The sequence below is a fragment of the Babylonia areolata genome, chromosome 11 (assembly GCF_041734735.1).
Source record: "Babylonia areolata isolate BAREFJ2019XMU chromosome 11, ASM4173473v1, whole genome shotgun sequence".
NCBI classification, from domain to species: Eukaryota; Metazoa; Mollusca; class Gastropoda; order Neogastropoda; family Buccinidae; genus Babylonia; species Babylonia areolata.
Genome location: NC_134886.1, coordinates 40,775,641 through 40,792,826, shown reverse-complemented (window position 1 = coordinate 40,792,826; position 17,186 = coordinate 40,775,641). Strand labels below are relative to the sequence as shown.

Genomic DNA, 17,186 nt, shown 5'->3' with positions numbered 1-17,186 from the left:
GAAAAAAGTTTAGATTTGCTTAATGTTTCACTTTTACTCGTTTTAGTCAGTTTGAGTGGGTGTCCCCTGGTATGAGTGCTGTCATTTTGAGTAAAAATGATTTTGTGTGGTGGTCTTATAATAATGTCCATGCAAAATTTCATATGATATCTCTTGATCATATCACCCCTCAACCTCAGGTACTCCATGCTTTGCTTGAAAGTTTCAAACTACTTAGTCTCTCTTCATAGGAGTAGGACATACTTATAATATCCATTCCTATAATTTGCTGAATAAATATTCTCTACATGTTTTTTTTTTTGTTTTTTGTTTTTTTTTTTGCAAAGTCAATGTTTTCTACGGTATGGGGACCATATTCCAGGACTGGTTCAAGTAATCATCTAAATTATGGCACCATTACATCTTTATATTTAAACTGGATAAAATGAGTGATCATACAGTCTGCTATTCTATCAGTATAATTTTGCCTTTTCACTGCAACATTAATGTCCTGTTCAAAAACACCCAAATTTTCAAAAATTTCTTCTACTAGTTCTAGATCATCAGAGTTGATATCATGGTATGAGTAGTTTGGGTTATCTTTTCAAAAGTTGTTCCCATTTGACTTGGCATTGTATCAGACTACACTTTATGACAGAAAACGCTGAAACATAAGCTGACAAGTTTACATCCACACCAAAAAACATTGACAATTCAGTATGACCTACACTGCCTACAGACAGGTTCAACTTCCAAGTTTTTTTTATTTCATCCCAGCTTGACGTTTGGGCCATTTTCACAGACCCTGCCAGTGGTATGTAGAGTCCTAAAAGGAACCTTGAATCAGTATTGGAAAACTATGGAATGTAAATTTGTAACCACTGTAAAAACGAATAAGAAAAAAAAAACCTATGCTTTTTTTCAGTCATGAATTTGCTCGGTCATACTGTTTGAGATTAAGTATGACAGCTGTCACTGTTTTTCTCAATGTGTCACACTGACTCGGTATGATTCACACACACATATTGCGAGCAAACTTGTATCAAATGAATGATTGAATTCCACTCAACAAATCAATAATTCAGCCTTGAAATTGAAGTATTTGCTAATATAGTAATATCAGTGAATAAAAATGAAAAAGACAAACCATATCATTGGATGTCATATCAATAACCATGATTATGAACATTCACATCAGTGACAGCAACAGCAAGCTTCTCTCAATAGACCGGTTGCTATGACTTAGTTCGAGACAGCCCATCCTTCTTTTGGAAGGCAGGGCCAACATCGAAGGATGGCGGCCCGGCCGTAACAGTCCCCATGGTTTCTTGACAAGGTTATTATTTAACTTCCAACACTCGTATCATTTCTCGGTAATAAACTTGAAACAAACGCGACAAAATCAAGCATAATCTAAATGGTACTATCAAAAGGTCTAACCTGATTTTCATCGGATCGGTTTTTCAGGAACTTGTCCCAGGGCACTACAAAAATTCGATGATGAAAATTTCAAGGGGAACTATTCATCTTTACTTCCGGAAGTCCTCAGACGCGGCATGAACGAAGGCTGATCTGCGTGATTCTGGAACTCGCAGACGAAAGACAGCATGTCTCAGCAACAGAAACCCGCTCAAGTATTTAATCTTCGAATTTATATCCTTTATTCTTCTTTTGGAAATATCCACATTTCTTCCCCTCCACCTTCTTTGTGACTGACGGTGTGAAAGTCCACGCCTTGTGAACACTGCTCATTCCGTCTTGAGGGGGAAAATGTGGATATTGCCGAGTCTCAACTCTCCAATCTTCTGTATTATGTATTCCTGAACAAGTTTTTTTGTTTTGTTTTTTTTTAATGCCCGACTAACTCTCGCAAGTGATGGTCAGGTTGAATTAATCATCATTTTGGAAAAAAACAGGATTCATACCTTGTGCTGCACAGCACAATAGAAACCATGCATTATTGGACATCAACTATGGTTCACAAACATAATATATGTGCGGTATAATCCAGGCATTTATTTTTTGTTGTTAGTCACAGAATATTGCATTCCTAAAGCTGATGTGATGATATGGTTACTGATAATACACACACACACACACACACACACATATATATATATATATATATATATATATATATAAAGAAGTTATATATAGCACCTGTCATTGGTGAGTCCAGATCCAGCTCTAAACTTTTAGTATAATTTTAGGAACACAGAGTTCTACATGTGCACAACAAGCTGTTTACCAGGGCTGAGCCGACTGAGAGCTGCCTTTGGGCTCTCGTCATTTTTCCTGTGTCATTGTCTGTTTTCAGTCACTTGTGCGCATGCACACACACACACACACACACACACACGTAAATTTTGTTTGAATGTGTTCTACTGTTTGTTTATAAATACCCTGCCATGTAGGCAGCCATGCCTGTGTCTCACTGCTTATTAACATCCCATCTGTCAAAATACATATCATTACTCATTACTGGGTTTGCAAATTGCATGTGCACATACTTTCTTGGTTAATCAAGAAAGTCAAATAGTATTCTGCAAAAAAATTAAGATGTTTTGAGGAGATTGTTAAAGTGTTAGTACAGGGTCTGTTTTTTTGTTTGTTTGTTTTTTGGTGTGTTTTTTTTTTAATTCATTGAAACCAAAGGTGTTTTTGATTCTTTTGAGTTCTTCACTTAAATTTAAAATAATCACTTTAACATCCTCATTTGATTCAAGGCAAATCAACTAATCTCTGTGAAAGGAAGTGTGTCTGATACACTTTATTATCCTGATGCACTTTATTATCATCAGTTTCTTGACCACAGAACTCATCTGCCACATGAGATTGATCAGGGATATGTGTGCAATTCACAGACTTGAATAATATAGTTTCTGTTTCTTAAGATTAAAAACTATGGTTTGAGGCATATAATATGTGCCACTTGGACTGGATCCACACCACCATTGCATCAGCCGCGAATAGCACACAACTAACTGAAGTATCCTCCTAGCTCCCTTCGCTTTGTTTTCCTTTATTTTTCATGATTTATCTATAATTTTTATTGTCTCCCCTTAATTTTCTGTAGTATGCTGTACTTATACAGTTATAGTTATACATTATGTGTGTAAATTTGTTATATGTGGACAAAAATTGAAAAAAAAAAAAATGTAATCAGCCTCCCTTATAAATGAAATAAAAATGGGCATCTGTTGTTACATTTAGATTAAATCTGTTAAACTTCAGTGAAAAAAAAGTGCCATGATCAGAACGAGGATGAACTGTTAAATATTTCAAATACAGTGACATTTGTAAAATTGTTTATAAATTTACAAACTCATGTCACTGTACTTGAAAGATGTTATTCTTTGTAATATATCATTATATGTGTAAGTATAGATAGATAAGATAGATAGATAGATAGGTATCATTATATGATAGATGATACCGCATGAGGTCACACAAATCAGCTGCTCCATCCAACCCATCAAGAACTGAAGAAGATAGCAGAATTCCATGGGGCAGATCTGCTTAAAATAGATTACAGTGTATTCTATATCATAACATTTGTATAACATTTTTCATCAGCTGTGAATTCTTATATATATGAATTTTTGTGTGTGCATCACGTGTGTGCATATTAATTCAGTTTCAAGTTTCAACTATAAAAATGGGGTGATTGTAAAACTGAGGATCAGACTTTGAAACAAACTATGTGCAAGCCTAATGATGTATGTGCACCCACACTTACATAAGAAGATTATTTGATGTGTTTTTATTGTTTCTGTAGCAGGCAACAGCAGACAAAGACAAAGAGAAGAAGAAGAAAGAGAGCATCCTTGACCTTGGCAAATACCTGGACAAACAGATCCGGGTCAAATTCAGTGGCGGTCGGGAAGGTATGAAACATAGATTCATGTATCTATATAAAATTTACCTAGATTGATTGTATGTGTAGTGCATATTTTGAATAATGTTTACTTGATAAACAGTTCTTAAAAAAATAAGTTTGGGTTAAAACATTGCCATATAAAATGCAAAATGTCATGCAAAAATGGCGACTGAAAACAAACCTTGCTGCTGTTTTGTCTCATTTAGACAACTGAGGGATTCAATAAAGTAAACTTTTTGTGTCTGAACAGACTAACGAAAAGCCACGCCTCACATTAACATCCTTAAAACGCAGTCACAATTATGTACTTTATCACATTAGACATCATTGGTGTCACATTTGCCCCAAGCATTCAACACGGTTTTACTTAACATCAAAGCCACAAACTGAAGTTGGTATGGTTGCAAAGTTATCTCTGTCATACTCTTCTTCACGTTTTTCAAGTAAATTTGCTTTAAATATGAGTAAAAATTAATTGGCTTTTGATTATATTCTGTATGTCGCAATTGTCACAAGCCTAGCGGTAGACATTTTTCTTCCTGATGCAATCAGCAAAGCCCCAGAACTATTGAATTGCTTGGAAAATTCCATGTTCAGTATTCCAAAATAGAATAAAGTCGTTATCAGATTGGATTTCCTGGTCAGTGAATTCCCTTTAGTCTTTCAGACAAGAAAGGGTTGATGAACGACTGAAGTTGTTAGCATTCTCGGCAGAATGAAAATCATGTAAATAGAAAAATCATTGAGGCCCTTCAAATGGTGAGATGTGTTCATAAATTCTGTTATCTTTGCTACCGCTATTTCATATAGATTAGCTAAATTGATTGATTTTACTATTTTTAGCCATTTGTTATGTTATAATACTGTTTGCACTGTTTGACCACACTTTAAAAGTGGCTTTTTCAGGACGCTATACTTTTCATTGGGGGAAAAAAAAAAGAAGAAATCAGACATTTTGAACATCTGAAAAACAGCCTGAAAACAAAGAGAATAAAGATTAGAACACATAAAATTTGTTCATTGTTTATTATTCCTTTTTTGTAAAACGTGTCCCAATATCACAATTATCAGTATGTGTTACATGTTGATAATTACTGCATTTATTTCAACATACTTTGGTTTTAAATTTAATGTTTGAAAAAACCCAAAAAAACTGGAGTTGTAAAATTGTGACATGTGTCACATTTAATTTTCATGTTTACTAAAGAATGTGTGCATGAAAACAGTGCATTGATATTTATTGTTATTTCTCAAGTTTGCTAGAAGTCTTCCAAGGAAATTAAATTGTTTCTGCCAGATTTGTTTGTGTCATGTGTAAAGCACTTTGACTAGTTTGAGTCACAATTGTTACTGACATGCACTTCCCCACATTATCCACACACAACATGGAAATTAGTCACTTTTGTTGTTTTCTTTCAATTGTGCCTGAAAACGTAAAGGATTTAGATTTTCTGACAACCAGTTTAAACTGTATTGAACCAGTTCTAATGTTTGCCTCCAATTCCTACTTTGTGTGACCAGCACCGACATATGACATATGTGCACGCACACACACTCACACACACACACACACACACACACACAGACATACACACATACACACAGACAGATAGATAGATATGATGTATATCTGTGTGTCCAAGCTTGAATGAAATGTATGTGCAGCATAAAACTAACAAAGCTTCCCTGAAATGAAATGAAATTATGGTGCTTAGAGCCTCGCCGACCACTAAGGCCATCTCAAGGCGATCGCCACATTAATAACTACTACAAGGATAAAAGAAACAACCAATTAAAACGAGTCACCACTTCAAACTTTCCACTCCAAAGTTAAAAAAAAAAACTTCCATAGTTTAAAACCTTCAAATCTGGTTAAAAATCTTCACTTCTTTTGAGAAGTCCATCAGCGCCCACGGAGGGACATCACGAAACAAAGTCTTCAAAGAAACCGCCGTGTAACAAAGCTTCCCTACACATACTTTACCGTGAGTGACATTGCTAAGAGCAGTTCACACAACTGTCTTTCTTAGTCTTCTATCTGTGTGTGTGTGATCTCTTTCAGAGGTTATAGAAAAAGAAAAATCTTTCAGAGTTTGTAAAAAAAAAAAAATGCACTGAATGAAGAGAGAACTTTATTTTTACCCGGGGTCAAAGCATGATTTAGGAGAATATAGGTAATCAGTAGTAACTAATATATCCTTTGTTTTGCTGCTGCTTTTGTCTTTCAGCTACTGGGATTTTGAAAGGTTTCGACCCACTGTTGAACTTGGTGCTGGATGGTACAACAGAGTTTTTGAGAGGTGAGCCATACATTGGACACTGGGCTGGATTGTTAGGGTGATCTTTGCTTTGCATTAAGAATATTCCAGTGTCTATGGAATTAACATAAACTTAATCCTTAATGCTAATCAAACCTTGTGCTGCTAGGATTGCTCATGATTGCTACCAGGACCAGGACCTTTTCTTCTTGTTTTTGGTGGGGTGGGTGGGCATAGGGTGTAAAGGTATGATTGTGTTTGTATATGTTTGCGTATAAAGATGTGAGTACATGTAACATAAGTGGTCTTCAGGAACATACCACATGGAACAGTTTGGAGCATTTTGAGCCTGCTGATCCAAGTAGTTGCTCACAAAATGCTTTTATACATGTGTTTGTGTGTGTGTGCTTATATAAGTAATTTGTAATTGTATTGTTGAAATATTAGCTGTTGAGGTCTGCGAATGTGTAGCACTACTTCTAGTCTTCACAGTCTGCTTGTTTTTCATGTATGGTTTTGATGTTTCACATATAATAAAAGGCTGTTTACATTTTACAGTGTTATACTGCTTTAACTTTACATTTTCATAAACGCCTTGTCAGAAAAGATATTACTTTTTTGTGCCTGGGGCACGTTGCCAGGGCATTTTTTGGTTTTGTATGCCTGTTATATATATATATATATATATATATATATATATATATATATATATATATAATATTATATATAGTTTTGTGTAAGGGGTGAAGTGTAGATATGTTATTGACTTGTGTTCAGGTAAGATTTCTTAACCCTCTTGTGAAAATGAATGAACAGTGAGGCCAGGAGACATGATGATTAACAAACAACAAAGAGTGGCAACTCTCTCCACACACAAGGCACACAACCCCTCTGGCGAAAAGTTAGGGCCATGTCCTGGGTTTCGTGTGCGTGCATATAACCGTACCTGTGTTTCAATTTCTTTTCCAGGTGTGGTGGTTTTTTGTTGTTGTTTTTTTTTGTTTTCTATTTGTTGTTGTTTTTTGGGGTGTTTTTTTTATCAGGTTCTACAGGATTGACGCATACAGTGTTTCAGCCCTGAAATGGCTTTGAGTGGTTGATCGGGCTTCAAGTAACAATTTCAAATATGATCAATAGATATGACTGTGCTAAGTTAACTACACAATGTAAGCTGTGTCATGTTGGACCCTGTCCCAGATCCCGACGACCCTCTGAAGTTGACGGAGGACACGCGTCACCTGGGGCTGGTGGTGTGTCGAGGCACCTCGGTGGTTCTCATCTGCCCTGCTGACGGCATGGAGTCCATCCCCAACCCTTTCGTCCAGCAGGAGTCTTAAGGGTCATCCTTTGTTTGTGTCTGCTGTGTGAAGTGGAAGGAGGAAGAGTGTGTGCGAAATGAACATGTTGTTTGTTGGATGTCCATGTGTTGTTTTTTTTCTTTTTTTTCTCTATTAAACTGATGGAAACTTGGTTTTAGTTGTTTGGAATCATCTTTTCTTGCATGAATGGTTTTCTGTAAGAGTTGATATGGTGAGGAAAGACGTCAGATGCTTTTTACCTCCCTGATTTTATATATGTCTTTATCTGTCTTTATAGAAAGAGAGATAAGACAGATGTAGATACATATACACACACATACACATAGATAGACACACAGGTTGAGTGTAAAAGAGATGTGCATGTATCGTTGTCAAACATTCTTCATTGAGAATGTGATTCATGTTGTCTGGAAAATGAAGTGAAAGTAGTGTTCAGATCATGCTTACAGTTTGTTGGCCATTAATAAAATCCGGAGTTTGAAAAGCAAATTATATTTATAATTTGTTTTAAAGACTAAAAAGAAAAAGGGGAGGATGTCAAGCCACTTTTTTTTTTTTTTTTCAAAAATGTGTTGAAAGAGACAAGCACAAGCCATACAATTTCTTGGAGATTTTAATTGGATATTCAAGGCTGATATTCAAGAGATACTCAGTTCCCCCCTGTGTATGATATTACTTTTCGTCTTAAAGCAAAATCTGGATTGTCTTAAGTACATCCCATTCACAATACATTGTATTGATGCCCCTCCCCACCCCCTCCCTCATTTTTTTCTTTCTTTAATACTGCCTTTCACCCCCTAACCACCTTCCTCTTGTTTTCTCCCTCTTTGAGTTCTCTCTTGGTGTTCAGATGTGGGAAAGACTGGGTTTTGTTTTGTTGCTGTTGTTGTTTTTTGGTGGGCTTTTTTTTGTTTGTTTTTTGATGGTGTTTTTTTACACAGTGGAGCTCAGCAGGCCAACTTGGGCAACCTTATAAGACATCAATCATCCACATCCTTGCAAATATGCATGTACACACACACACACACACACACACACACACACATATAACTATTTCGGGTTCCAAATGTATGGGTTCTGAAAAAAAAACTCTGGATGGAATGGATTGAAATGGCCACCAGAAACAGCCACCCAAATCGACATACAGTCAAGTGAAATTATATGATTATACTATACCCTTGTACATCAGGGGACATTATATGATTACACTTAATCTGTATGCAACTTAGGCATTACTCCCTTTAAATTAAAATGCGCAAGCACACACATGTGCATGCACACTCTTCTGGGAGAATAAACGCAATTATTTTATAATGAATAATGCATGTTCTGAAATGGATATTAAAAGGATGGATATGTGAAAATAAACTGTATTCAACTATATGTAATAGAGTACAGCTTGTGCGTGAGGTAAGTATTGGAGCAAGCATAGCGCTTGGTCACATCTCCCCCCATCTTTTGAAATCCATCGTTCACGATGGTTAATTAAAAGTAACTCTTGTGAGCAGACTTAGCTGAGCATCAACAAGAATTATTGAACAGGTAAAGGGAGATAATTTAGCTGATAACCGATAGCAAAGCAAATGTGAAATGAATGCAACATTCTTTGGAACAACACCCTACTTCTATATTCAAGGTGGCATTAGCCAGGTTAAGTTATGGGCTTGGACTTAGTTGAATGCATCCTAACTTTGAACAGTTTGATATGGAGAAGGGGTCCCAATTAGGTAAATACACTATGAAGTTTGAAAGCATTCATTTGTGTGCCTATCAATCTATGTCTCATATCACTGTCAGACGCACATGTAGAGTAGCATACATGTATAATAGCATAGATTATAGCATGAATTATTGTAGCATGTTCATAGTCATACTTGGCATTGCTAAAACCAAGTGACCAGCTAGATCACAGGTTAGATTAAGCAAGAAGAGAAAAAAAAAACCCATAAAAACGAATTATGCAGAAATATCTGAAATGAAAACAAAATTACAGCATGAACAGGAATATGAAAAATAACATATGCAGCACTGCTTCAGTTTGCTAAAATAAAAAACAAAAAACAACATGAGTATCGGCAGCATGATTTTTCTGGCTGCAGTGTCACTGTTCTAGCTGTAAAATCTATCATCACCAGTCTCACACAGTCAGTGGTGTCCTGGTTGCCAGTCGTGTGGATCGCCTAGAGGTGGGATCTGATGGTAGTGGAGGCGGCTCTGGTACAGCTCGCAGGGTTGATGTCCTGGGTCTTGGCATGGACCTGGTCAGCCACACACCACTGTCAGTGTCAGTGTCAGTCACTTTGTCGCCCTGGTGGTGCAGTGGGACCGGGTCTGTAGGCATGACAGAGGGTGGTTGTTGGCTGGACCTCTGCGGTGTGGGGCTGAGTTCAGGTGGGGACACGCGTGGGACCACAGCGTCGGGTGTGGTGCTGTGGCGCCTCCATCGTTTGCGTCTCCTGCGTCTTTGGAGCTGGTGCAGTTGGTGTTGGTCCGGGTTGCTCAGTGTGTGTAGTAGCGACACACTGGTTGTGGACTGGAACTGCAGGCTGGTGGTCAGCATTCTGTTGCCTGGCCTGGTAGTGTCACTTGTGGCGACGCTGGTCCTCGGTGTGGCCGGGCCTCTCACACCAGACACAGCGTGGAGGGTCTGGGGCGCGGTCAGCAGCACAGCGATGAGGATGGAGGGCTGGCCCTGGAGGATGTAGGCGTCGTGTTGGCATGGAGGACTGCAGCTGACGTCGCAGGCTGGTGTTCTCAGCTGCGAGTGTGGCCAGCTGGGCTTCCAGGCGGACAACAGTGGTGTTGACTACGCCAGGGCAGGTGCTGTAGGTGTGGCTGTCCTCCCGCAGCCATCGCTGGGCCTCCTTAGCTGCCTCGAAGGTGGTGTCAGGGTGGTCTCGTATGAAGCGCCTGACATCGCGCCTGAGTGCAGCTGGCTGAAGACCTCTGGCGAAGGCGTCGCAGAGGATGGTCGCTGGCACCTGCATCACCCCTTCTTCAGCCCTGTTGACCTTGGTCCACAGGTACCGAAGATGTGATGCGTAGTCGGTCACCGTCTCCTTGGGCTGCTGCTGTCTGTTGAAGAATGCAGTGGCAAGGGATGTGGTGTCTCGCTGATCTCCCCAGTTCTCTTCAAGAACTGCAAGGATCTTGGCTGGGGTGTCCACTTCGGTCACTGGCAGCCTGATGATCTGGCGAGTTCTGCCGGCAAGGGCTGAGATCAGCCAGAGAGAGGCTGTCGCGTCATCCAGGTGCTGTAGCTGGAGAATCAGTCTGGCCTCACTGATGAAGTCGTCGACCTCTATGCTGCTTTCCTCACCGGATAGCATTGGGAGTTTGGGCAGGAAGTCGGATGAACCCATCTTGATGGGGCGATGATTCTTCTCGTGGACTTGATGTACCTGATGCACTGTCTTCTCTCTTCTCCTATGTTAAACTATCCCTATGTGACTGTTAGTGTAACCTCTTGTCCCTGTATGATCCTAGCTCACAGTGCCAAGTATGTGATAGAGTATAGCTTGTGCGTGAGGCAAGTATTGGAGCAAGCATAACGCTTGGTCACATATAGTAGTTGTTTTTTTTTTGTTTTGTTTTGTTTTGTTTTTTATGAGTACAGGTATCAAAATGGATGTTAAAAAGGTAGATATGTAGGCAGGAATCCCCTAAGAACAACAACGACAACAACAACAACAACAAAAATATATATATGTGTGTGTGTGTGTAAGGAAAACAAACCATGCTAATCGAGTGTTTCCTTCACTTTCTCTGTCAGAGTGTTTTGTGTCTGGAGTAGGACCACAAGGCTGTCAGAATGTTGCTATTAGTCCATATCCATTTGTTAGCAAATGCAACAATGCTGCAGATTTTGTGTATGAAGTGTTTATTCAATTCTTGGATGAAGATTTTTTTTGGTTTTTTTTGGTATTACCCATTGTTACTAACTGTGCACAGCATCAGCACTGGCAGGATGTAGTATGAAATAAATTCTGCATGTTAGCCAACCCAGCATCATCATGACAAACACATGAGACCGTGTAGTACACTGATGTACTTCATTCATATAAGCACTTGCACTCACATGCGCACAACCAGCCTTGGGGAAGGAGTGCATGCACACGCACACACACACACACACACACACACACAGAACAGAAACTGGTGTTTCTAAGGGGCCTAGAACCTTCTTGTAGATGTGGCTAAATCTGAGAAGAAAGAAAGAAAAAAAAGTTCATCTTTATCTTCCATCTTATAAACTTATCACACACACACACACACACACCTGCGATGGTAGACAGCTTTCTGCATTAAGTACCACTCTTGTAATACATTATTTAAACTATTACAATAGGGCTTTTTTTTTTCTTCATTTTTTTGTATGCAAGAGCTTATTTTTTATTGTTAAAGAAACATATATATATATAAGCAAGAAGCAAGTGTTATGCAAGAGTACTGTGGATGCTTCTTTCTGTTGTCTTTTTTTCTCTTTGTTTAGACGGCAGGATGTAAAAAAAAAGTACATAGTGCTTATTCCACTATACCCTCTTGAAATGAAATTTGTTTTGTTTCGTTTCCTTCATGTAGGCATTCTGTGTGGTTCGTCCCCGGGATCGACGAGGACCATCTAGTCATCCTGGGGGTGGGTGGGTTGGGCTCTGTGGGTGCGCAGATGACTGGTCAGGCCAATCCGCGCCCGGAAGGTTCTGACGCAGTGTGGACAGGGGATGGTGGCGGCTGTCGGGGACTTGCTGGCACTGTTTTTCCAGGCCTGTCTGCGTTGCTCTGCTGCAGCGATTCTGTTGGCCTCACAGGATTTGGCGCCTTTGTGGACAGCTGAACGCCACTTTGGTCTGTCCATTGCATTCAGCTCCCATGTGTCGTGGCTGATGCTGAAGGCCTTCAGAGAATGCATTCTAGGCATGTGTTGAATTGGATGATAAATTATAATGGCAATATAGGTCTACTGGCTCGCTGCAGCAGAAGGTGTTGAAACACAACAGCCATGTTTTACCGAGCAGTTTTCATTTTCTGAGGGTTTGTAGACTTTTTTTTTTTTCCTTTCTGTTTTTCTTTCATTCTTCCTTCCACTCTGTGTAGGTCTTTTTACCATTATTTCTTTCTTTTCTTTCTTTTTTTTTCTCGCTCTCTCTCTCTTTCTTCATTTCTGGTTTTCTCAATTCGTTCCTTTAATTCTTTTTTTTAATTTTTTTAAAAAATAATAATGAATTAATTCTAATTTTGAAATTATTCAAATTCATTTTTCACACCTCAATAAGTTTGACTTGTCAGTATTTAAAAAAAAAAAAAAAAAAAAAAAAAAAAAAAGCCATTATTAATATCATCATCATCACCAATGGTCTCTTCACTACCTTCTTCAGTGCAGTCATTTTCGATTCAAGGCAGCTGCAACAATCAGTTTTAACAGTAAAAGCAAACAGCAACAATGACAACTGAGGGCAGAAACAGCGAAAACAAACACAGAGCAATAATAAGAGATAATGCAGGCCTACAGAAAACAACGACTCGACAAACAACAGAAAACAAGAGACGACAGAAAATTACCATAGAAGCAGCATACAATAGAAAATAATGACAAATAACAAAACAGCCGAAAGTTACGACTGAATACAGCAGACAGCACGAAATACCAACTCAGAACACAGCAAACAAATAATGACTCGGAGCAACAGAAAATAACCACTCAGCAGACAAGAGAAAATAACTGAAATCGAAAGACGACATATATAAATAAATAACGTCTGAAAACAAAAGATGACGGAAAATACAACCACTCAAAACCGAAACAACAAAATGTAACCACTCAAAACGAAAAGCAACAGAAAACAGCCACACAAAACGTGAAATAACAGAAAACTATTACTGAAAACCAAAACAATTGATAAAAGAAGTCAAAATCGAAAGACAGCTGAAAATATCCACTCGAAACCATAGAGCAACAAATCGACACAGAATAGACAAAATAATCATTACAAACCGAAACACAACTTAAAATGTAACCTTTAAAAACGGAAACACGACAGAAAATATTATAGTAACACTCAAAACGAAGGCCTTTATAAAGGAATCGGACGTTTAATCAAGGATGACATTCAAGGCAGATGGTAACATCAGAACTGATTCCAATAATTATGTCAGCAGTCATAAATAATACATCACACACCGAAGAATATGCTTTAATTGTCATTTAGAATTAAATTATTTGTATTCATTTTATGTTTTGGGCTCCAAATACGATTTTTTTTTCACACAGCAATGACTACAAAAACAAGAACAACCATGTATCTTCTGACTGGTTTATATAAGATACTTAGCACGAACAAAACAAGAATTACACGCACGATATAATACAATGGAACGCTATATAGTTAGATACACCACAATCCCACATAAAATAATTATTCACTTTGAGAAATTCCCTTACAACGAGAGTACCAGACCCACGCAAGCGCGTGCTCCTACAATCTACACAAAACGTCCATATGCACGTATACCACAGAGAGAGAGAGACAAGACAAGACAAATACAAATGTAGAGGCAAAGTGCAAACACAGAGAAGGAGATCTCCATCAGAATCGTTGTGGGGGGGTGGGGGGTCTACTGTGCCTGGAGGGCCCTCAATGGGCACCACGAGGAAAAACAAAGAGAGGCAGACCGCTAGACACACGGAGAAGATCCATGGAAGAAGAGACTGATGAAAACAGCAGGCAAGACACAACGAAATCAGCTGACTGGCTCAAGACCGAAATGACTGCCAGTGAAGACTCCCTGGCGCCTCATGCTCCAGTCGGAGCGAAGAGGATGAACTAGGTAAAATAGCAAACACAGTACACAAAGGAATCGCAGATCGCTGATCTATATCATCGAGGACAAAAAAAAAAGTGGAGCCTGCAAACAATTGTTGATTGATTGATGTGGATACTTATATAGCGCCTATCCTCGGTCAGAGACCAAGCTCTAAGCACCACAGGCTGCCTACATGGGTAGAGCCGACTGACGGCTGCCACTGGGCGCTCATCATTCGTTTCCCAATTGTTTCGTCATCAGGAAATGACCCTACAAGATGCTTTATTTAAAAGAAAACTTCTTTTTTTATCACAATAATAGAAAAAAAAGTGGGTGTAAGTAGAGAGTGGATGGGGAAAGAGGAAGGAGGGGGTTAGGAGAAGGGGAGGAATCAAACCTATCAGTCACCTTTAAGTCTAGGGTGCCCCCCAATCAGTAGTTAATTAGATAACAGGTCCCCTACCCCCACCCCCTCCTCCTCCCCACCCCCTCTCTTACCCTAATATTTTTGGGTTTAAAAAAAAAAAAAAAAATGGGCCCTGCTGTCTTAGATCAGCAAGGGACCGGCTAGCTCGGAAGGGCGAAAAGTGAAGTGATAGTAGCTTGCCGGAGAACCCACTTAGAGTAGGACTAAGTTTTTCATCCTCACTAATAGGTCTGTCGCTTTCTGTAGCTTGTTTTTCTTTCATCGCAACCCAACAAAAACGGCGTAAAAATCAAATTGATGATTGTGGCCGTCAACGCAGTGAAAGTGAAAGCAAAAGAGGGACCGTTCAGTTGGGGGTTCTTTCAAAGGGACAGAACCATTGTGTGCCTGATTTTATGCCGATTCCAATTTTCTCCCCTGTGGACTCGTCGGATGATTACGACAGAAATTGATTCAGACACAACTTTTATACAACCACACAACGTATATCTGTATCTATATATTCGGTCTACGATGCCCCTGACAGTCGAAAAACAGACACGAAGGCGGTGACTGAGAAATATAACACGCAGACACAACCACCACCCAGCCTCTGCCCAAGACTCTCAGTTCCTCAAGGAAGTCCGCGGCCTCACTCCGTCGCGTCTCTAACGTCCTAAATGAAAGCAAACCCTTAGTTGTGATCATGATAATAATGATGATGATAATCAGCAGCAGCAACAGCAGCAGCAACAACAACAACAGCAACACATCTTCAGTAGGCCTAAAATTACACTTGTCACAATTATTTTCGTCAGTACTGAAGAAAACGCTCGGTATAGCTTTGATTATAATTATTTACCCAGTCAAACATACGCACAAATATCATTGATAACTTGCTGACATGAAGGAGAAGGCGAAAACTACAAGAACAGGACAACAACAGCAGCAAATTGCTACGTTAAAATGTTGGGTATTAAACAGAAGAAAAAAAAAAAAAAAAAAAAAAATACTGCCCGCTACACTTTGTAGCTGCCACACTGATAACATAGATTTTTTTTTATATATTCATTTATCTATCTATTTATTCGTGTATTTCTTTCTTTATTTGTGTATTTACTCATATTACTTTATTGATATATCCATTATACACTTTTTTCTTCTCAAAGCCTGACTAAGCGCGTTGGCATCTGCTTAAGTGGATGTCAGTGTCCGAACGCAGTGACGCCTCCTTGAGTAACTAAACTAAACCAAACAAACTTTGTACCGCAGCCACCTTCTGTTGTTGTTGCTGTTATTGTTGTTTTTCACAGCACCTGGATAAGCTTTCATAATCAACACCACGTGAAAAAAACTATCATATCAATGCATGAAATAAAAACGCAGAAATTAATGACTGTATTGAGGAGTCATGATATATATCACACATTCGGGAAAGTACTGTTTATTTGTTGCTTGTTTGTTCTCTCTCGCACACACACACACTGACACACACATACACACACACACACTTCCCCCCACACACATTCAAGTTCACACACACACACACACACACACACACACACACACACACACCCGACACAGCTTCAAACAAACATCTCAAATACACTTAAAATTGCGAGAACGCATGGAAGCTGTATCTGGGATGATTAACAATAACCATTTTGTATTTCAGTTTCTGCTTGTTGTACCCAATTATGTCATTAATGTCATATTGACAGACAGTACCGGATTAATGCGCTGCTTAAATAAACAGTTATTACGATGCTTATTATTATTATTATGCTGATTGTAACATAGGAAATAACTTGGACAGAAGCATGTGGAATTGATCATTTCCATCAAGTGCAAATCACTGAACTTAAAAAAAAAAAAAAAAAAAAAAAGAAAGAAAGAAAAAAAGAAGTAAAATAGTAGCCACAAACGGAAACACCGTTCACGATCAAGTGATTATATTTCACAACTGAAAACAAAAAGAAAAGAAAAGAAAAGGAAAAAGAAGAAAATGTGTCAGTCTGACAAATCTTAACAAAAAATACGAACAAAAATAGAAGCCGTCAAACACCGTGTATTCTCTCTCTCTCTCTCTCTCTCTCTCTCTCTCTCTCTCTCTCTCTCTCTCTCTATATATATATATATATATATATATAAGTTTTTTTTCAATTAAAAATAGAAAAAGATCACACAAAAAAAGCATGACATCAGATGTGTCCAAGCTTTCAGTTTTATCAAAATTAATCTTTAAAGTGATGAAACCTGAAAGAAACGTCCACCCTCCCACACATATAATGGACGGAAAGGGACAGACTTACAAAACTAAACGTGGACACACACACAAACACACACACACACACACACATACACACACACACACATGCAAGCACGCGCCCAAGTTTTTAAATTTTTTAAAATCATTTTTATCTCAATACAAAAACAACAACAACAACAACAAAACACCACCCCCCTTCCCCCCCAAAAAACCCCCAAAAAACAACAACCAAAACAACAACAACAACAAAAAAACACAAAACAAAACAAAAAAA

The 17,186-nt window shown here is 38.7% G+C and overlaps 2 protein-coding genes across 3 annotated transcripts in view; one reads left to right on the top strand and one right to left on the bottom strand.

Annotated features, from left to right (window-relative positions):
- The window catches only part of LOC143287733 (uncharacterized), a 30,744-nt gene extending 29,242 nt beyond the window's left edge, over nucleotides 1-1,502 (bottom strand). For both annotated transcript variants that reach the window (XM_076595972.1, XM_076595975.1), the window contains exon 1: nucleotides 1,420-1,502. The gene's annotated coding sequence lies outside the window, so the exon portion shown is untranslated. The remainder of the gene's footprint in view (nucleotides 1-1,419) is intronic.
- On the top strand, nucleotides 1,455-7,587 carry LOC143287735 (U6 snRNA-associated Sm-like protein LSm7). Its single transcript, XM_076595977.1, has 4 exons — nucleotides 1,455-1,613; nucleotides 3,758-3,866; nucleotides 6,088-6,159; nucleotides 7,315-7,587. Exons 1-4 carry the CDS (start codon nucleotides 1,587-1,589, stop codon nucleotides 7,452-7,454), a joined length of 348 nt encoding a protein of 115 aa, XP_076452092.1. The 5' UTR covers nucleotides 1,455-1,586; the 3' UTR covers nucleotides 7,455-7,587.
- The last annotated feature ends 9,599 nt before the right edge of the window (nucleotides 7,588-17,186 follow it).

Coding starts and splice junctions, on each gene's coding strand:
- LOC143287735 (XM_076595977.1), top strand. CDS start 1,587: ATGTCTCAGCAACAGAAACCCGCTCAA. Junction 1,614..3,757: donor AGCAACAGAAACCCGCTCAA/GTATTTAATCTT, acceptor TTGTTTCTGTAG/CAGGCAACAGCAGACAAAGA. Junction 3,867..6,087: donor ATTCAGTGGCGGTCGGGAAG/GTATGAAACATA, acceptor TTTGTCTTTCAG/CTACTGGGATTTTGAAAGGT.